At 46.4% G+C, this 21,535-nt stretch overlaps 2 protein-coding genes across 5 annotated transcripts in view; one reads left to right on the top strand and one right to left on the bottom strand.

Annotated features, from left to right (window-relative positions):
* The window catches only part of LOC310830103 (putative protein PTGES3L), a 280,219-nt gene that overhangs the window by 79,778 nt on the left and 178,906 nt on the right, over positions 1–21,535 (bottom strand). The window lies entirely within an intron of this gene.
* LOC310829944 (uncharacterized protein) overlaps positions 766–21,535 on the top strand; it is a 29,067-nt gene continuing 8,297 nt past the window's right edge. Inside the window, exons 1-5 of one of the 3 annotated variants that reach the window (XM_083709136.1) lie at positions 1,007–1,071; positions 1,885–2,001; positions 7,165–7,355; positions 9,851–9,954; positions 17,505–20,024. In XM_083709136.1, the coding sequence (XP_083565262.1) occupies positions 2,000–2,001; positions 7,165–7,355; positions 9,851–9,954; positions 17,505–20,024 (2,817 nt within the window). In that variant the 5' untranslated portion in view covers positions 1,007–1,071; positions 1,885–1,999. Of the gene's footprint in view, positions 1,072–1,884; positions 2,002–7,164; positions 7,356–9,850; positions 9,955–13,604; positions 13,663–17,485; positions 20,025–21,535 lie in introns of those variants that run through there. The other 2 variants (XM_083709137.1, XM_083709138.1) reach the window with 2 other exon arrangements.

Raw genomic sequence — 21,535 nt, forward strand, 5'->3', positions numbered from 1 at the left:
CCCCAGAATTAAGTGACTGGACTTAACTGTCAGGGGTCTTTTACCCATAGCTTTGGCTGTGAACCAGGCTGCATCGGTTAGCACTGAGGGTGTAAAACAGGCGTCAGCAAACCTTTTGCAGCAGGCAGCCGGTCCACTGTCCCTTAGACCTTGTGGGGGGCCAGACTATATTGGGGGGGGATGAACGAATTCCTATGCCCCACAAATAACCCAGAGATGCATTTTAAATCAAAGGACGCATTCTACTCATGTAAAAACACACTGATTCCTGGATCGTCCGTGGGCCGGATTTAGAAGACAATTGGGCCAGATCCGGCCCCCTGGCCTTAGTTTGCCTATTCATGGTGTAAAATCTTTGCAAGATTGGACGAAACAGGTGCCCCGGGAATTCCCCAAGAAGGAATTCCTCACACCCCTACACACACATAATAACTTAACTAGGAGGTAAGTGACCTCTGCATGGAGGTTACATTGATTGACTGATCCCCCTTGGGTTCTTGTGCTTCGATGCCATCATGGAGTTGGGTGGGATCCCCAGCGGTCATCTAGTCCAACCCCATGAGATGCAGGAATTTCAACTAATGCATCCATGAAAGGTGGCCATCTAACCTCTGTCCAACAGCTCTTAACTGTTGGAACTGGTTGAGGCAGGAACTCGTGATGGAACTGGTGACGTTGTTGCAACTTGGATAAAATATGGGGGGGGGGGGAGAGAGTAAGTCCCGCCCCGCATAGTCAATCACATGACACAGCACATGCACACTATTTGAATAGCTTTGGGGTCGGGCCCCTCAAATATTTTCTTGAGCGGGACCGAAGGATTTGGCTCCTATGGGCTGGTGCGTTTCCGTGCGCTCCAGCAACCCAGAGTAACCTTTGGTGTGCATGCAAATCGTGCGCGTGTGGGGGGACGACGACATTGCACACCCCCCCCACACACACAACTTGTCCGCCCCTCCTCTCCTTCCGGCCTTTCCTTTCGCAAAGTGGGCGGTCTCTGGGACGCGACTTTCGCTTTCGTTTCCCTTTCGTTGCTGTTGTGGATGTTGCCCCGGCCACCCTCCTTCGAAGGTAGGTGCCTTTGCGCGCCCGTCTCCCCATCTTTCCCCCTGCTTCTGCGGCTGCCCTTCCCTCTTCTCCGTCTGAACACCCCCCCCACACACACACCCAGGATTTCTTGCAGAGCACCCCCAGGATAGAGGTGATCGGACTGTTTTCGCCCCTTTCTCCGTCCCTCTGGCTTCCTGCGAATCCGGCGCGCCATCGGATCGACAAAAGCGCTTTCTCCCGCTTCCGTGGCTGCCTTTTAGTCTCGCCTCCCCCCTCCCCCATCGCCCACTAGACCCTCAGCCAGCCCCCTTTTCCTCGGGGCAGATGGGAATGCAAGGGTTTGCAAGCTTTCCGCACTTTTAAAAACCGGGCCCCACATGTTGGTGTGGGGTCTGCTCGGAGCCATCGCTGACCCATTGCTGGTGCAGCTGTGCGCCCTTAGCAAACCCGAAGGCCCAAGAGCAAGTTTCTGCAACCCGGGCGCTTCCGATCCCCGATCCCTTTTGCCGACTGCTTCCCAAGTTCAGATAGTCGCCCAGGGGGCAGCCGCCAGCCAGACCCCCAGCGTTACTGCACGCCGAAGTTTGTGGATGAAATCCCTCAGGCTTCACAAGCAAGGCTTGCCCACCCTTCTGCTCTAGGTCAGCCTCGCCCAACCTGGTGCTCCCCACAGTTTTTGCGCTACAATTCCCATCTGCCCCAAACATCTGGTTGGGGAATCTCCCATCAACTTGGAGGCGGTGCAGTGCTTTGCTACAGAATCCAGAATAACTGTACAGTAGTCTGAATCGTTGCTTGAGTTCACTATAAAGTGTCTCACCATCTGCATTACAGGATTATTTGCAAAGCTTGCAGCCAGCTGTGTATGTGATGGAGGGCTTCCAAAGTGAATTAATTAGCAACAATTCTGCTTTAATGAATTATCATCTGGCTTCGTAGACATTCATTTATGTGAGTTTAAAAACACCAACAACACTTGTGTGCTTTGCATGCGACTTTAAAAGCTATCTGGAAAGTTTACACTGAACAGCCAAGTATACAACTTTTTCAGTAAAACCACGTTTTTCAAAGAAATGGCAACCTTTTCACAAATGGTTAAAAGCTCTGATAAAGCGCAGTGGAACTTCCCCTTTCCTCATATCCCCATGTCGTAGTCCCAGATCTGCTCTGGGGATTTCCCCAGAACAGATTGTGGGGTATAGGGAAAGGTGAGAGAGATTACACCCTATTCTGCAGGTATAAGACTTTGTACCAACAGATCAACTTACTTGGATACAACTCAACAGTTTTGTGGTTTACGTTAAGCTTGCTGGAATCAAAGGGCCTTCCTCAGCTTCTTGAAGGTCATAAATGTAAAGCTGGTTGCATCTCCTTGGATGGGTGCCATGACTGGAAAGGCCCTGCTTTTTGTGCCAGGCAGACTAACTAAATGGTGCTTTCCCGTGAGTACGTTTCCAGGCACAATTCAAAGTGTTGGTGCTGACCTTTAAAGCCCTAAACGGCCTCGGCCCAGTATACCTGAAGGAGCGTCTCCACCCCCATTGTTCTGCCTGGACACTGAGGTTCATCTGCATACTGATGAACACCCAGCCCAAACCTCCTGATGATCTCTCCCAGCGGCTGCATGTAGATGTTGAAAAGCATAAAATTATTGTGAGGTTTAATAAGTTAACTGTTTCTATTTAGACAACTTTTATGCTGTACTCTATTGGAAGGAGAAAAATAATCTGAGGGCCTTCTGGTGATTCCCTCACTGCGAGAAGTGAAGTCACAGGGAACCAGGCACAGGGCCTTCTCGGCAGTGGCGCCTGCCCTGTGGAACGCCCTCCAATCAGATGTCAAAGAAATAAACAACTATGACTTTTACTGGGAGCCAATGTAGGTCTTGCCGGCCGCTCCCAGTCACCAGTCTAGGTGCCGCATTCTGGATTAGTTGTACTTTCTGGGTCACCTTCAAAGCTAGCCCCACGTAGAGCACATTGCAGTAGTCCAAGCGAGAGATAACTAACTGTCTTACCACTCTGGTAAGACAGTCCACGGGCAGGTAGGGTCTCAGCCTGCGTACCACATGGAGCCGGTAGACAGCTGCCCTGGATACAGAATTAACCTGCGCCTCCATGGACCGCTGTGAGTCCAGAATGACTCCCAGGCTGCGCACCTTGTCCTTCAGGGACACAGTTACCCCATTCAGGACCAGGGAGTCCTCCACACCTGCCCGCCTCCTGTCCCCCCAAAACAGTACTTCTGTCTTGTCAGGATTCAACCTCAATCGGTTAGCCGCCATCCATCCTCCAACCGCCTCCAGACACTCACACAGGACCTTCACCGCCTTCACTGGTTCTGATTTGAAAGAGAGGTAGAGCTGAGTATCATCTGCATACTGATGAACACCCAGCTCAAACCTCCTGATGATCTCTCCCAGCGGCTGCATGTAGATGTTGAAAAGCATAAAATTATTGTGAGGTTTAATAAGTTAACTGTTTCTATTTAGACAACTTTTCTGCTGTACTCTATTGGAAGGAGAAAAATAATCATTAGTAACAATCTAAACAATTTATTCAACTAAAACAATAACATTATAGCATATGTATCCATGTTTGTTAACTGATGTGGTTACACTATTTTTAAAAAAAGAAAAACTTAGACTGAGTTTTAGCACACATGGAAAACTTAAAACAAACCCTTATTTCCTGATGAATAGCCTTTGGACTATAATGTAACTAAAATAGAAAACTATCATTAGTTTTTTCCTCCAAAATCATTTTATTTTAAAAATCTGATTTAAATAAAAAAAATCCGATTTAAGTTTTAAAAAAACCCAATTTAAATATTTAAAAAAACTGTTTGAAATTCTGGCTCAGTCATCTTCCGCCATGGAGGTGCTGTGCAATTGTCGGGGTCAAGGTAACCATTGACAGGGGATTTGAAGAACAAAATGAAAGGTCACCTGTTCCTTCTTATTGTTCTGGAAAAACTGTGGCTTTTTTGGTGCTTATAATCCCTTAATGCTGTACAAACATGACCCTGCTTTCTTGACCTTCCTTCTGGGGGTGGGGGACTCAGGTTCGCTGCCCCTGTCACTGTATTCCATTTCGGCTTAATGAGGTCTTTGTTTCTTAAATAATAATAAAGAATATTTGAACGCCCTGAGGCACCATGAATATTTATAGCAGGCGCAAACACCCCCGTTGCATGTTAATGGGCTCTCTGGTGAATAATGCAAGAGCCGAGAGTCAGGCTTGGCACCTGCGCCGGGTCAAGAAGGCCTTTGAGTGAGCTGACAAAATGGCTCCTCGCCTGCAAGATGCAAGGCAAGGCCTTCTCTCGCTGCATTATTCATGCCACCGTCGGCTTTGCAGACAGGCCTGGCTGGGTCAGCTAACAGAGTCCCGTTTGTTTGCCGCCGTGGCGAGCCGACAAAATGTGGCGGACCTCTGGCCGGGGGATAAATTGGGCAGGGAGATGGGAGTAGGCACTTGCCCCTTAGAAGCTGGTGAGGCAAAATTTTAAATTTCCTTCCTTTAAAACACACACACACACACACACACACACACACACACCCAATACCTATTAAACAAGGCTGAGAAGTGTTCTCTCGCACCACAACCAATATCTGAAGATAATTCGCCTCACAGCTGCACATCTTGGCAGCTGGTTGGCAAGGCAAAGGTGATATTATCTCTGCATTTTACGTCTGAGGCTGAAGGGTTATTGGGTTGTTGTTTTTATTTAATTACAGTGGTACCTTGGTTCTCAAACTGAATCTGTTCCAGAACCAAGGTGCGCTTTCCCTTAGAAAGTAATGCAAAATGGATTAATCCGTTCCAGACTTTTAAAAACAACCCCTAAAACATCAATTTAACATGAATTTTGCTATCTAATGAGACCATTGATCCATAAAATGAAAGCAGTAAACTATATGTACTGCAGTCACTCACTCACTCACTCACTCACTCACTCACTCAGTCAGTAGCTGAACTGGGTTCCATACAGTCACAATTTTTTTTAAAAAGCCATAAAACAAAAATGCAAAATAAATGGCAAAAACAGACCTCAGCGTAACACTCAAATCGGAAGCGTAACACTCAAAACGGAGCACGTTCGGCTTCCAAAAAAAGTTTGCAAACCGGAACACTTACTTCCAGGTTTGCAGTGTTTTGGTTCCAAGTTGTTTGAGTACCAAGGCGTTTGAGAACCAAGGTGCCAATGTATATATATTGTGGTTTTTATGTTGATCTTTTCTGTGAACCGCCCTGAGACCTCTGGGTATAGGGCAGTATATAAATTCAATTAATAATAATAATAATAATAAATATTGAACTTTTGGGTGTGCCAAGAAAAGATGGCAAATGCTTCCGTTTTCCCCAAATCGTGCTTCGTTTCCTACAGGAAAAGGTTGAGGGAGAAAGTATTTCCCACCTCCCTGCCTCATCCTCTGTCAACATCCACAAAAAAACATTTGTGGAGGTTGAGTTTTGCAGGTCAGCTGCCTAGAAGTGTCTCTGGAGATTTTATATCTCTTGAACGGGGTGTGAGTTATTTCCACCCCAATGGCGGTCTTCCTCTAGATATCTGTCTTGAAGCTGCCACCACCCAGCAGAGATAATGGAGGGGCTATAGCTCTGTGCTGGTGCATCAGCCTTGAACACAGAAGATTTCATTCCCAGCATCTCCAGGGATAGCTAGCAATGTCCGCTGTCTGAAACCCTGGAGAGCTGGTTGCTGGTCAGACAAGGCTGAGCTAGGTGGATCAATGGTTTGAGTTGTGTAAGGCAGTGTCTTGTGTTCCTAGGACCCAGCACATCCTGGGTTTCATGTAGACAAGACTTGGTTTTTCACAAATGCTGATGATTTTGTTTTGTTTTTATTTTATTTTATTTTATTTTATTTTATTTTATTTTATTTTATTTTATTTTATTTTATTTTATTTTATTTTATTTTATTTTAACCAAGTAATAACCATAAATAAATAAGAATAAAAATGTGCACCCCCCATTATAACTATCCAACCTCCCAAAATTTCAACACCTCTTGCGATGGTTTGACCCCTTCCCGTTTTAACAGTACAGATTCTACAAACACCCCTCATTTCTCCTGCCTATTCCCCACGACACATTTTAATTTATCATTAATAGCTATATCCCACACCTCTTTGGATCATTCTTCCATTTTATATTCAGCTTGCCCCTTCCACTTCCTTGCTATCATAATTCGTGCAGCTGTCAATAAATTTGTGAGCAAGTCCTTCCTAGGCTGCGAACCTTCTACCCCATCGTAAATTGATAATAATGCAACCTCTGGACTTTCGGTCAACTTTAACCTAGCAATTTCTGTTATCTCTTTAAATACCTTTTGCCCCCCCCCCAGGGTACATATTTACACCCCCACGACATGTCAATATAATTCCCTGTTTCCTAGCATCCTCTCCAACATAGCACCGAATAATGCTGCTGATTTCTTTTAAAAAATTAACAATTTCAACATAACAAAATATCAAAACATCTCATATTTATTATTTTTCCCCTTTCCCCCCACCTCCCCATCAAACCATCCCTCCCTCCCCCCGAGACTTCCCTCAGCTCCTCCTCTCAACCCATATTGTCCACTGCATACTGTAAAATTGTATAAATCCTTATATTATCCATCTACTATGTTAACAATAAATAAATTTGTATATGTTTATTCAAAACCTGCCAAGGAGTCCAATTCATTTTGTTGTCTTTTCAAGTAGTTTGTAAAAAGTTCCCATTCTTCTTTGAAGTCACAGTTGTCCTTACCTCACAATTTGTATGTCGGTTTAGCCAGTCCTGCATTGTTCATCAATTTGTCTTGCCACTGTTCTTTTGTCGGGGTTTCCTCATTCTTCCATCCTTGTGCTATCAAGACTCTTGCCGCTGTTGTAGCATACATAAATAAGTTCTTTATTTTCCTGGGCAGGTCTTGTCCTACAATCCCTAACAAAAATGCTTTTGGGTTTTTTACAAATGTCATTTTAAACATTTTCTTCAGTTCATTATATATCATTTCCCAAAATTTCCAGAATAATGCTGATGGTTTCTGAGCCTCCTGCAAATATGGTTAGACTATTGGTTGACGCTTAGGTTTCCTCAACAGGTTTGGCAGCATGTCTACCTGCCGTACCGTTTGCGTCCGAGGCTACCCTGCCGACTTACCGCTGGAGCGTGTGTCCGACAAGCTGATGATCCATTTTTTGCGAGCACGCAATGGAGGTGGAGAAATTGCCAGCATTGAATTTCCACCTGAATCCCCAGGCTGTGCTATGGTTACCTTTGAGGATGCAACAGGTCACTAGACGAGGAGCAAAATTGTTTGGTATACTGGTGGGGCGGGGAGTGGGTAGCTTACAGGTGAAACTCGGATAATTAGAATATTGTGGAAAAGTTCATTTATTTCAGTAATTCAACTTAAAAGGTGAAACTAATATACTGTGCTTCCTTAAGTCCAGGGTCAACGCAGCCATCTACCAGGAGATTTTGGAGCACTTCATGCTTCATTCCGTAGATGAGCTTTATGGGGATGCTGACTTAATTTTCCAGCAGGACTTTGGCACCTCCCCACACTGCCAAAAGTACCAAAACCTGGTTCAATGGACATGGGATTACTGTGCTTGATTGGCCAGCAAACTCACCTGACCTGAACCCCATAGAGAATCTATGGGTCATTGCCAAAAGAAAGATGAGAGACATGAGACCGAGTTATGCAGAAGAGCTGAAGGCTGCTATTGAAGCATCCTGGTCTTCCATAACACCTCAGCAGTGCCACAGGCTGATCGCATCCATGCCATGCCGCATTGAGGCAGTAATTAATGCAAAAGGGGCCCAAACCAAGTACTGAGTACATATGCATGCTTCTACTTCTCAGAGGTCTAATATTGCTCTATTTGCAGTCCTTGTTTTGCTGATTTCATTTAATATTCTAATTTTCTGAGATTGTTAATTTGGGGTTTTCATCAGCTGTACGCCATAAACATCACAATTACAACAAATAATGGCTTGACTTTTCTCGCTTTGCGTGTCATGAGTCTATCTCATATATTAGTTTCACCTTTTAAGTTGAATTACTGAAATAAATGAACTTTTCCACAATATTCTAATTTTCCGAGTTTCACCTATATGTTCATATATAAAACTGAACGTACGAGTGCAGTGGTACCATTAGGAAACTTGTGACCACTTTCACACCATACACTGAAAGAACCATGACACCACTTCAATTGGTGATAGCTTCCCCCACAGAATCCTGGGAACTGAAGTTTGCTAAGGGTGCTGGGAGCTGTTATGAGACCCTCATCCCCCCCCCCCGAGTTACAATTCCCATAGCGATCTAACAATAGTGCCTCTTTACAGAGATTTATTGAGAATTGTAGTTCTGTGAGGGGGAACGGCTTATCCTAAGAACTAATCACAGAAATATAGACACAACACGTAGGCTAATAACTGTTAAATCATATGGAACAGAATAATGACATTCAAAAGGTAGAAATAAATCTATTGGAATTCATATATACAATGTAAAAGGCTAGTGGCACAGAACATCAAGCCATGTGTTCAATATAGGCGTCAAAGGTCATTCTCACAATGGTTATTCAAAGGGTTCAACAAAAGACCTCTAAAAAGTAAGGTTTTCTCAAATGTTTTTCAAAAGTTCCAATGGAAGACGTCCCAAAAGTGTCAAGGGCAGTGTTTCCAGAATGATACTACTGTTTCATGATAGTCTTCCATCACCTGAAAATACAATACAAAGCACACAACCAATGAATGATAACAAAATTGAGCTACCCGCATACACCTTATATATTAAAACAGAATATACAAAACAAAGTGTATAAAGAAAGGTACGTACCCAACATTTCCCACAAAAATATGTAAGTAAGATTCATAAGAACTGCCAGCACCCTTAACAAACTACATCTCCCAGAATTCTTTGGGAGGAAGCCGTGGTTGCTTAAAGTCATCATGCTTTGAATATATGGTGTGTGTGGCCTGTATGTGTCATTTTCCCTAGCACATAGAGATGGTTAAATTTTACATAATGTCTGCAAACCAGTTGAACAGCTCCCAATTTTTCCAGTGTAAATTTCCAGGCGCGAATCCCACATTGCAGAATTTGTAAGATGTTTCCCCCTTAAACGTTGCAAGTTCTTGCTGGAATATTAGTGGATGTTTGAGAAACCCACAAATCTTACATGGCTTCCCTTTTCTCAACAACATAAAAAAGGGGCTTGAAAGATGACAGTGACCCAGAGAGTATCTGCTGGTGGACTGCAGGGAAAATGGATAACTTGGTTTTCAAATCAATTTGAGGGGCCTGAAATGCAAATCTTTCTGAGCAAGCCAAAGCATTGTGCTGACTTTCTCCTTCTTACCAATAGTGCCCCCCCCCCAAGCTAAAATCATAGAAGGGGCCGCAAGGGTCATCTAGTCCAACCCACCTGCAATTCAGAATCTTTTGCCCAGTGTGGAACTTGAACCCACGACTCTTGAGTGTCTCATGCTTTACCGACTGAGCCATTCTGCTCTGGAAATGAAAAATCTGCGCAAGCTGAAAAGATTCAGTTGTATAGACAGAATCTTTAATTTCAGAATTTTGAAATGTGAATTTTGAGTTGAGGATTTCGGGAAGCAACACTGAGAATTTGAGTAAGAATCAAAGGACTGAGAGAGGTGGAACAGAAGTGTGTGGAGAGCAAATGCGATGAGATTTTGCCGCCTCCAAGTTTGTTCGTGAGGGTGTGAGTTGTTGCTAGCTTCTGTTGATTGCTGGTTTTTTCTTCATTCAGTGACTCAGCAGGTACTGAAGGCCAAACAGCATGTCTTGACTGTCAACGGGAACAAGTACCCTTTGGAAGTGACGGCGAGCGCCGCTGAATTGAACCCCAACGAGGTAATAAAGAAGCTGAGAGGCCTGTTGTCAGGGTGGGGGAGCTGGACTTTGCAGATGCATAAAGGTAAAGGGACCCCTGACCGTTAGGTCCAGTCGTGGCCGACTCTGGGGTTGCGGCGCTCATCTCGCTTTATTGGCCGAGGGAGCTGGCATACAGCTTCCAGGTCATGTGGCCAGCATGACTAAGCTGCTTCTGGCGAACCGGAGCAGCGCACGGAAACACCGTTTACCTTCCCGCTGGAGCGGTACCTATTTATCTACTTGCACTTTGACGTGCTTTTGAACTGCTAGGTTGGCAGGAGCAGGGACCGAGCAACGGGAGCTCACCCCATCACGGGGATTCGAACCGCTGACCTTCTGATCGGCAAGTCCTAGGCTCTGTGGTTCAACACACAGCACCACCTGTGTCCCTTGCAGATGCATAGACTGGCACAAAAGAAAAGGCTCATCATGGAAACCCCAGTTCTGCAATCTGATCAGATCATGCAGATTAAACAAGCTTGCATAACGATGTTTTGCTAGCCTTGTGACATAGAAAGCAATAGCGATGAGACCACTTAGCCCGCACATATGCTCTGCGTAACACATGCCCACTCACCATAAGGGCAAGACACTTGTTTTCGTTTCATTTTTAATGTGAACACTGTTATGTAGTAGGTTTCTTGCGTTCTAAACCTTTTAGTTTCTGAGTCATTAGTCTTCATCGCCACACTTTTAAATATATTTTTTATACATTTTTATTAATTTTTTAACATTTCATTTCCAACAATCATTTAACATAACTTCTTATCTTATACAATATTTTAGACTTCCGTCAACAACCTCTGACGATTTTCCGCTCTTTATCACTTATTCTGCATTTCTTAATTTCTCTATTACTCTTAATTACCATTAACTAATAATTCTCCTCATAGCCTTTCGTGCAATATTTCAAATAGTCCTCATTACAAAACTTCTTGCAATCCTACTAGCGTAATCTGTTCATTACAGTTGCTTTTCAAATAATTCATATATTTACTCCAATCTCCTAAGAATCTCTGGTCCTGCAAGTTCCGAATCCTTTCTGTTAATTTATCTAATTCTGCTTAGTCCATTAATTTCATTCACCATTCTTCTTTCGTCGGTAATTCCTCTTGCTTGCATTTTTGTGCCAGCCACACTTTTAAATAGTATCTCTACTGCCACTGCCACCTCCCCCCCCTTTTCTGCATGGAAGGTAGGATTTTCGCTTCGTGGCACATATTCGGGTCATAGCTGTCAACCGTCCCTTAAACCGCCCCATGAGCTTCAACTGTGTTGCTTGGCTGCGTTGCTCACCCAATAAGGAGTCTAAGAACGACTGGGAGGGGTGGAGCTTTCATGCCTTGTGCTGATCAAATCGGCCACGTTGCCTGGGGACTTGCCTTTGCTCAGCGCTTCCCAGCGGAGAGGTGACGGTGGTTTTCCTTGCTGCATCCCCTTTGCTGGTATGCTGAGCTGTGGGAACCACCGCTTGAGGCTTCGTTTGGCTGCTGGCTGGGCTTTCTGCCTTTGGCTTTCGAGGCTGCTGGTCCCTTATTTTCAAATCTGCAAGTTGACAGCTATGATTCGGGTGCCCCAAGCACTTTGCTTGAATCTAGAGTTTTTCTGCCCCACAGAGCTGAATGCTGTATTCTCATAAATACTATGTGCTGAAGTGGTTATCTAAAAAAGGCATAGTTCATAGAAGTAGGATGCACAATGCCTGGTTTCCCTCTTGCAGCGAGGAGGACACTGTTAAGTGTAACATGTGGATGCAGTCTTTGGGCAAGAGCTGTGTTTCCGTTGTACCAAGAGTGCAAAAGTACATGGCCGTGGGGCGAAGAGGAGCTGCATCCCATGCACTTAGGCACTGTTTATCTGCAGCTGGGAGGAGCGGGTGGCGCTGTGGTCTAAACCAGTGAGCCTCTTGGGCTTGCTGATTGGAAGGTGGGCGGTTCGAATCCCTGCGACAGGGTGAGCTCCTGTTGTTCGGTCCCAGCTCCTGCCAACCTAGCAGTTCGAAAGCACGCCAGTGCAAGTAGATAAATAGGTACCTCTGTGGTGGGAAGGTAAACGGTGTTTCCGTGTGCTCTTGTTTCTGTCATGGTGTCCCGTTGTTCCAGAAGCTGTTTAGTCCTGCTGGCCACATGACCTGGAAAGCTGCGGACAAACGCCGGCTCCCTCAGCCTAAAAGCGAGATGAGCGCCGCAACCCCATAGTCGCCTTTGACTGGACTTAACCGTCCAGGGGTCCTTTACCTCTTTTTAAAATCTGCAGTCCACTCCCCTTCTGTGGGAGCTCACAAGGACTCAGCTCTGGAACCTAATTTCTGAATGCCAGAGCCCAGCCTCTGAAACAGGTGGCAGCATCATTACAAATCATTGTGATCCAGAGTTTTATTCAGAACATGTACATTTAAAAAAGGAGTTTTTTGAGTGGAACAAAATGAAGGTCTTTTTAAATGCAAGTGGATGGATCGTGTTTGTGCTGATTTCCCTTGAAAACTCCAGTCTTTGGTGTTCTTCCCTGAATGAAAGACTGCCACCAGCAGCTTTCTTGAGACTGGGGGTGCAGAACTAATCACTACATTATCTTTAAATAACACAACTGAGATATTTCTAAAACTGGGGTGACAGGGGGCTGGCTTTTTCTAAAGCTCACACCAGTGTAGCATCTCCCTTGATGGGGAAATGGATATCCTTGCAACAGAAGCCCAGCCTCTAGGGTAGTGATGGGCAAACTTGGCCCTCCAGCTGTTTTGGGACTACAATTCCCATCATCCCTGACCACTGGTTCTGTTAGCTAGGGATGATGGGAGTTGTAGTCCAAAAAACAGCTGGAGGGCCAAATTTGCCCATCACCGTTCTAGGGACAAAGACTGGAATGTGCGCAACGCATGAGTAATAACTGTTCATTCATTGGCCTGAAAGTTGATTATGTCGACTGGGCCAGTATCCTTCCCTTTGGCAACTTTGGTGGTACCTGTGGTGGAAAAGGAACAGTTTCTGTTGCAGCAGGAAATGCCCCTTTCTCTTGACTCTGCTTGCTGAATAATTGACTGGTATTCACATCCAATGTTTGTCCTGTCTGTCCAAAATCTTCACAAGCATCTGCACTGTGTAAGGATTATCATTGTCTGTATTATTATTTAAAAAGAAAGCTGCCAAACCCATTATTAACAGTTTGGCAGGGTCAGTGGAGACTGCTTTTGGCTGAGCAGCACAATACTTTCAAACAGAGAAAAAGGCCATAACCAGGGGGGGTTTTTAGCCAGAACCTTCCAGCACCTCTCAGGTGAGCGCCATTGTTATTCTAAAAGAACAAGGGAGGTGTTCGTGGTGTGTTATGGTACCTCTTTTTCTAGAAAAATAGCACTGGTTATAACTCTGCAAGAAGAACATTGTTGTTGTTAATAATAATAATAATAATAATAATAATAATAATAATAATTTTTATTTATACCCTACCCTTCCCGACCAGAGCCAGGCTCAGGGTGGCTAACACCAATAAAATCATAGTAAAAACATAATAGGGGGAAAAGAGAGAGTGGGGAACCCAATTTAAAATACAGTTAAAATGCAATTTAAAATACAGTCAAAGAGGGGTTTGGTGACTTTTTGTGTGTTTTTTTTAAAAAAAACCTTACACAGTGCTGAAGTTCTTGCAGTGTTTTGCATGAACATAGAACAGCCTTCATAAGCTCATAGAGTGGGAAGAACTTGTAACGTTTTCTAACTTGACACTGAAACTGAGCCATGAGTTTCTCTCCAGCTGGTTGCATGCATGCAGAGTTATGGTTAGTGTGTGCTAGAAAGCAGGAAAACAACTCCCCCCCCCCTTTTTTTTTTTTTACTGGCAGTGTAAGTTTCATGTCTGCATTACAGGCTTGGGATACACAAAATGTGCTTTCTAAAAGTTCCAGCAGTCAGACTGGCCACAGTTAGAGAGCCAGCGAAGAGCTGGGTGTGCATTATGGAGATCTGCTCAGCCTTGCTGGGTTGAGCTGCTGTTGTTTTCCCCCCTCTCAAAAGTCAGTTCATCTCAAAACCTGGTTCCAGTCTATGAAACTGCAACAGGTTAACCTCCTGTAATCAGCCCCTGAGGAAGAGCAGGGATGCAAAGGAACATTTGAATTCATCTTTAGAAATTTAGTTGTTGGGAAAGTTGCTGTGAGCAGCTCTGTCCACAGAGTGGCAACCAAAGACAAGTTTTGAAAGAATATTATCTTCGTTACGGGGTGGTTGTGTTGGGGAGGAAGCCAATCATTTGTAATACCTTTAAGCACAGACAGAGGGCATTTCTAAGCTCACAAGTTGATTTTACACATCTGGGACTATGGAGCCTGTAAATGCTGTTTAGAGGGAAGGTTCCCTGCTCACATTTTCTGCTATCTGAATTGTTCGGTGTTGATTGATTGGAGTCACTGGACTTTGGAGTGACTATTTACTCAGCAGAGCTGGAAGTGCACTTTGAACATGCTCACGCACAGACACTACGCAATGGGGTTTTTTTATTGTGCGCCCAAAATAGTAACGCATGAATCTTGACATGGGGATCATCCCAGAAGAGGGAAAGGGTAAGGTAAAGGGACCCCTGACCATTAGGTCCAGTCATGACCGACTCTGGGGTTGCGGTGCTCATCTCGCTTTACTGGCCGAGGGAGCCGGCATACAGCTTCCGGGTCATGTGGCCAGCATGACTAAGCCGCTTCTGGCAAACCAGAGCAGCGCACGGAAACGCCATTTACCTTCCCGCCGGAGCGGTACCTATTTATCTACTTGCAGTTTGACGTGCTTTCAAACTGCTAGGTTGGCAGGAGCAGGGACCGAGCAACGGGAGCTCACTCCATCATGGGGATTCGAACCGCCTACCTTCCGATTGACAAATCCTAGGCTCTGTGGTTTAAAATTGAGGGTGAGAAGCATTGGGCCTTCAGGACAATTGCAGCCCTCCAGATTTAAAATGCAGCCTCATTTTAAAACAGCTGATAAATCAAGACCATAAGGGGAGGGAAACATAAGGGTCAGACGGAGTCCAAACCAAAGGCCAGGCAGAACACCTCTGTCTTGCAGGCCCTGTAGAAAGATCTCAAGTCCCGCAGGGCCCTGGTCTCTTGTGACAGAGCATTCCATCAAGTCGGGGCCAGTACTGAAAAGGCCCTGGCCCTAGTTGAAACCAATCTAACCTCTTTGAGGCTCGGGAATATCAAAGTGTTGATATTCGTGGACCTTAAAGTCCTCTGCGGGACATACCAGGAGAGGCGGTCCCGTAGGTATGCGGGTCCTAGGCCACATAGGGCCTATGCCTCCATAGGACCTCCATACTTAGTATGGAGTAGAGGGCTGCTGAAAGTATGAGTTGTGGGTTGTTGGGTAACGTGGTTTGATGTTGTCTGGGCTGGTGTTGGGGTGGGCATCTCTGTGGAGGTGCAGTCTATGGAGATAAAGAGACTCCCCACCCCTGGTTTCAATCAAAAGGGAAACGGAGGAGGCAGATTATCTCACCCAACCTCTCTGCAAACCTGCAACATACATACATATATACGTATGTATGTATGTATGTATGTATGTATGTATGTACATACATACATTCACACACACACACACACACACACACAGAGAGAGAGAGAGAGGTTGGAAAATCAAAGTCATGAGCACCATTGAATCATGACTTGTGGAGTTGGAAGTGCCATCTAGTCTGCCCCCTGCAATGTAGGAATCTCAACTAAAGCATCCATGACAGATGGCCACCCAACTTCTGCTTTAAAATCTCCAATGAAGGAGAGTCCACAACCTCCTGAGGGAGACCGTTCCACTGTCAAACAGCTCTCACTGTCAGAAAGTTCTTCCTATTGGCTTCCAGTATGTTTCCGAGCACAATTCAAAGTGTCGGTGCTGACCTTGAAAGCCCTAAACGGCCTCGGCCCAGTATACCTGAACAGAGGAAAGCTGCAAAGAGCTTTTCTCTGTGAGCGAACTGAGTTAGTTGACAAAGGCGCCTTTTCCCCATTGATGGGCATTCCTGCACCATTTTATGGTCCTCACTCGTTTTCTGATTAACCATGTAAATCCTTTTGTGTTATGCCACACCTCACAGCAGCGACCCCTATTTCTCAGAATTCCAGTCCCCAAAGGTTGGCAGCCCCTGCTTTAGGCTTACCTAAGTGGCCATTTTGTTTATTTCTGTTCTTTCCTGGGCTGGTGTGGATAACCAGCAGCTGAGTTCCTAAAAGAATCAGGTGTTTTGATTTCCTAAAAGAATCAGGTGTTTTGATTCCCCGTGGCTTGGCTTTCTATCCACCTCTTGTTTTGGAAACCCTGATGAAGAGAGAGATTTCTAGCCTATGCTGAAGAAAACTGGGTTTACATAGTTTGTCATTTCTTTTTGTAAACCTGGCGTGAAGTCGGACCTTTGACAAAGGTTTTCTTTAAATAAGCCTTCCAAACAACAGTAAATTTCAACCAAGCTTGGCTGTGCTACCAGAATTGGAATCGGGGCAGGAAAAATGAGTCTTGAGGCAACAAGACTGCAGGTGGGGGGGCATGTTCAATGTAGGACAGGCCGACTCCTTTTGTTGTAAAAGGTGCACCAACACCCCTTTTTAATGTGTGAATGGAACAGACAGGTGACTGCCCTCATCATCCCATTTATTTTGGTCACCAAACATTTTATTACAGGTGTTTTAACAGGTAGCACCTAAAAGTTAACTGTCCAGGAACATAATGTCAGTTTGCATTTATTGATCTGAGGTGTAAAGATCTTTCATATTCTGATTAATTCAAGAGGGTTCTGGAAGCTTCTCTGTGTGAAAGGAACAAGCAGAAGGTTCGTGATGTTTGGGTTATACCTTCAGAGAAGCTGAGTACAGCTGGCTTAAACTGGGTCTGTTACCTCTTTCTGTCAAGGTCATTCTGACTATAAAAGTAGGGACAGAAGGAGCCTGGGTTTCACTTTTCCTTTTCCTTCTGGTGTGGTGTTCTTTACATAGTATGTTATAGTGTTAAGGTTTAGACTTACTATAAGAGCCAGCATGGTGTAGTGGTTAAGAGCGGTAGACTCGTAATCTGGGGAACCGGGTTCGAGTCTCCGCTCCTCCACATGCAGCTGCTGGGTGACCTTGGGCCAGTCACACTTCTCTGAAGTCTCTCAGCCCCACTTACCTCACAGAGTGTTTGTTGTGGGGGAGGAAGGGAAAGGAGAATGTGAGCCGCTTTGAGACTCCTTAGGGTGGTGATAAAGCGGCATATCAAATCCAACTCTTCTTCTTCAGTTAAGTCTTTTGCAACTGGCTTTCTTATGGACAGTGCCAATCCTTAGTGTATTGGATTGGTGACCATTATGCTCATTTGCCTTCAGTAACAGTAACGGTCTGCGGGATAAAATATAATTGCCTCTCGTCTATTTTTTCAGGAATCCTGCAACGCGTTTTAAGTTTCCACTATGCTAACTATACTTTGGAGTTCTCCTCTGGGTCAGTACAGAGTAGAATTCCAAGACACATAATTCCACCCTTGACATGCCACCTAAGCAGCTCTTGCTTTCCTCCTTAGATCTTTGTACGCGTCTGCATGAAGGTAGATTATGGCCGCTTCCCCGATGGGAAAGACACCCTGAACAGTCTGTGCCAGCAGTATGAGGGCATCCATATCAACTTCAACACTCAAGAGATGACCTGCACTGTCAAAGGCTCCTTTGTGGAGTTGCAGGCCTTCAGCTGTGAGCTGCTGAGGTGCCTCAATAGCAAGCAAAGGGCTGGCCTTCTCTTTGCGAACGGAGGCAGATCTGCTGAGAAGGCTGCGGGCGATGGCGTCTCGCACCAGGAGGAGACTCGGGCAGAGAAGAAGAGGAAAAAGAAGAGGGATGAGGAGGAGAAGGCTGCAGCAGGCCCATTACAAGTCCAGGAGTCTTCAGAGAGCCTCATAGAGCCCCTGGAGGACTTCTCCTTAGCGATAGACTCAGACATCTACCTCTACATGCAGAAGTTCTGCAGTGAGGAATTGGGCAACATTTTCCACAAGCAGCAGGTGGGTGTTGTGGACGTCCACAGCGACGGCATCACCACCCTCTACCTGAGAGCAGCAAACGATGGGGCTGGGGGAGTTAGCGCCCTAGTTTCAGCTCACCTGGCACTCTCCCAGCTTTCTCAGCAACTGGAGGGCACCCTGCGGAAAGAGAAGGTCCACAAGCGAGATTTGGGGATCGGTGGGAGTTTTCCAGCAGAGCTGCAGAGCCTCTACCCTCTGCTGCTGATTCAGGAGGAGGAGGGGGGTTTCTGCCTCATTGGGAATTTGGCAGAAGTTTCCCAAGCCAAGCGGCACATCCAGGAACTGATTGCCGCAAGGGGGTCAGCGCAGGATCACCGGAGACCCGGCATTCCCCAGGCAGCGTACCTCCAGGGTCCTAGCTCTCTGCCAGCTCAGCTAGAGTCGCCGGCGGAGTCCATGCCAAAGAAGCTGAGCTCGCCAAAGCCCAACAGCAAAGCCGAGCACAAGCTGGCTGCCAACTTTTCAGGTCGGGGTAGCCTACCGGCATGGCTGCCAGCTGCCAGCTTATTTCCAGCCACAGAACGCCCGGCTCCAGAGAGCGAGCGTTCCCTGCCGTTTTTGTCCGCTGCTACTGAACCAAAGAGCCAGATCAGGCAAGCTCTGGAATTCCGGAAAGCACCGCAAGGGATGAAAGCAGATCACTCGTCGTCCTCACCTGCAGGCACCGTGTCGAGTTCCGAGGGCTGGGCGAGCTTCGGTCTCACAGAGCCTCCATCCCTCCCTGTGGTCACGAGCGCCTTCAGATCCTTGAACCTGCTTGACACCACAGGGGCTGCCGACTTCAGAGTTTCTGAACCGAGGCCCCATCTCAGAAGGTCCAGCAGCCTCTCGCTGCAGAAGTCTCTGAGCGGCAATGAGTCCATGCCTGAGCCCAGGCTAACAGCTCCAGTCAATGCAGCCCATTTGAAGCAAGAGTCTCAGGAATATCACCACCGTATTTTGCAGAAGGAGATCAGAAAGGATGGGGTGACACAGGTGGAGTACAGCCAGGAAATGGAGTCTCCGATTACCAAACAAAGGCACTCTTTGCACACTGTCCAAAGCGATAACGGGAGTCCTTCAGGCATGCAAAAAGCAGAGGCCCTTGGAGAGTCTTGTGCTTATATTTACGACAGCTTTACCTACACTGAGCTGGCCATGGATGGACCAGAGGATGAGGCCCTGAGTGAATTGTGTAGGTACCTGAAAAATTTCGACGACCGCATTGTCGTCAGCCGGGACAGGTACAAGCTGGGCCTTATCTACCCCCGCGAGGAGAAGTTGCAGGTCCTGGAAGTGTTCTGCTTGTTCTCTGCCCGCCGGATGGCTGCCCTGTCCGAGCAGACTCCCTTCCGTGATGGGAAAATTCAGGGCGAGACATCGGCTGCAGGGAACGCTCAGCAGCCGAATGAGAGCAGGAGAGCCAGCCTGCTAGAGAGCTCCCTTGGCCCGGACAGCCTTGCCGGAGACACATCGCCCTCACAGGCTCAGAGACAGGGCAGCGGTTTCCAGCCTGCGCCGGTGCAGGATTTCCCAAGTGACCACAGAGCATGGCAGAGTGAGGCCCTCGACCAAACCCCGGGTGCCAGCAAGCAGGGCCGCTCCAGGAGACTGTTGGCTGAGAGCAGGCAGGGCTTGCCAGACAAGTTCCATTTTGCGAGAGACTGCAATAAGGAGGGGAGCAGCCAGGAAACAGAGAGGACCCCGCTGAGCTCCTTGCCTGACCTGCCACGGCATGCTTCTCCCCCAGCTGCAGAGGGGCTTGCCTTAGATTTGGGCCCGAGAACCACCAGCCTAGGAAGCGAGTCGGAGGCTGAAGAGTGTGTGCTGTGCCAAAACAGCCGCCCCACCCTGTCCCATGCCCCCTGCCCCCACAAGCCTTGCAGGGTGCAAATCCCAGGAGGCAGCGCTTCGCTAACTCACCCCGGCGCCTCCGCTGTCATTCCCGGAACCTTTGGAGCTTCCACCATATCGCAGAGCCTCCCTGGGTATATCCGAGATCCGACACTCAAAATAACATACAACGTTCCTGACGGCGTGCAACAAGTAAGTACCCAGCTGCCTGCTCCCCCTGTTCCGTCCCATCCCATCTTCGATAATTGTCAAGCTGTATTTGAACTCTGCAATGTAGGCTCCATAGTGCATTTTGCAAAGGTTATGGGTCCCACCAACAGGAGGGAAAGTCAGGGGGTCTCATCTAAAGCTGCCACCAGCTTACCTACTTAATAATAATAATAATAATAATAATAATAATAATAATAATTTATTATTTGTACCCCGCCCATCTGGCTGGGTTTCCCCAGCCACCCTGGGCGGCTTCCAACAGAGATGAAAAATAGACTAAAATGTCACATATTAAAAACTTCCCTGAACAGGGCTGCCTTCAGATGTCTTCTGAATGTCAGGTAGTTGTTTATCGCTTTGACATCTGATGGGAGGGCATTCCACAGGGCGGGCGCCACTACCGAGAAGGCCCTCTGCCTAGTTCCCTGTAACTTGGCCTCTCGCAGTGAGGGAACCACCAGAAGGCCCTCGGAGCTGGACCTCAGTGTCCGGGCAGAACGATGGGGGAGGAGACGCTCCTTCAGATATACTGGACCGAGGCCATTTAGGGCTTTAAAGGTCAGCACCAACACTTAACATCTTGCAGACTCTGTATTTAACCTTCCATTTGTGTTGCGTTAACAGATTATATGTGGGAGAATGTGAATTGAATTGGGGAGCGGGTGGCACTGTGGTCTAAACTACTGAGCCGCTTGGGCTTGCCGAATGGAAGATCGGCGGTTCGAATCCACACGACAGGATGAGCTCCTGTTGCTCTGTCCCAGTTCCTGTCAACCTAGCAGTTCGAAAGCACACCAGGTAAATAGCTACCACTGCGGTGGGAAGGTAAATGGCGTTTCTGTGCACTCTGGTTTCCGTCATGGTGTCCCGTTGTGCCAGAAGTGGTTTAGTCATGCTGGCCGCATGACCCAGAAAGCTGTCTGTGGACAAACGCCAGCTCCCTCGGCCTGAAAGCAAGATTAGTGCTGCAACCCCATAGTTACCTTTGACTGGACTTAACCGTCCAGGGGTCCTTTAGCTTTTAGACTCAGTATTTAACCTTTCGTTTGTGTTGCGTTAACAGATTATATATGAGATAATGTGAATTAAATAGCCGTTAGGAATAATGTCAGTTGAACAGTGCACGTGCATAACAACCAACAATTGTGCACATTCTCCAGTCAATGTGCAAAAACCTCCAGCTGGCCTTGAGGAATGTGTTTTATCAGGACAGGGTTTTGTATATTCTTTAGATAATATGCATAATCCCTATGACTCATCAGAGAATCTGCGCATGTTAGCAAAGTAACTTATACCGCCCAGTCAATATACATGGTCTCCAAGAAACAACAGCCTTAGTTTCTGTTGCTCATTAATGTAGTCTTTTCAAGGTTTCACAACTGGGTGTGGGCCAATCAGAAATCTTTCCGCTTGAAATAGATTGTATGCATAGTCTCGGAACTGATGTTAGAGAATGAGGTATTGTAAATATGTAAATATGTACAATGACTGGT

The sequence above is a fragment of the Podarcis gaigeae genome, assembly GCF_964106915.1.
Source record: "Podarcis gaigeae genome assembly, chromosome: 13".
In the NCBI taxonomy this organism is placed as follows: Eukaryota; Metazoa; Chordata; class Lepidosauria; order Squamata; family Lacertidae; genus Podarcis; species Podarcis gaigeae.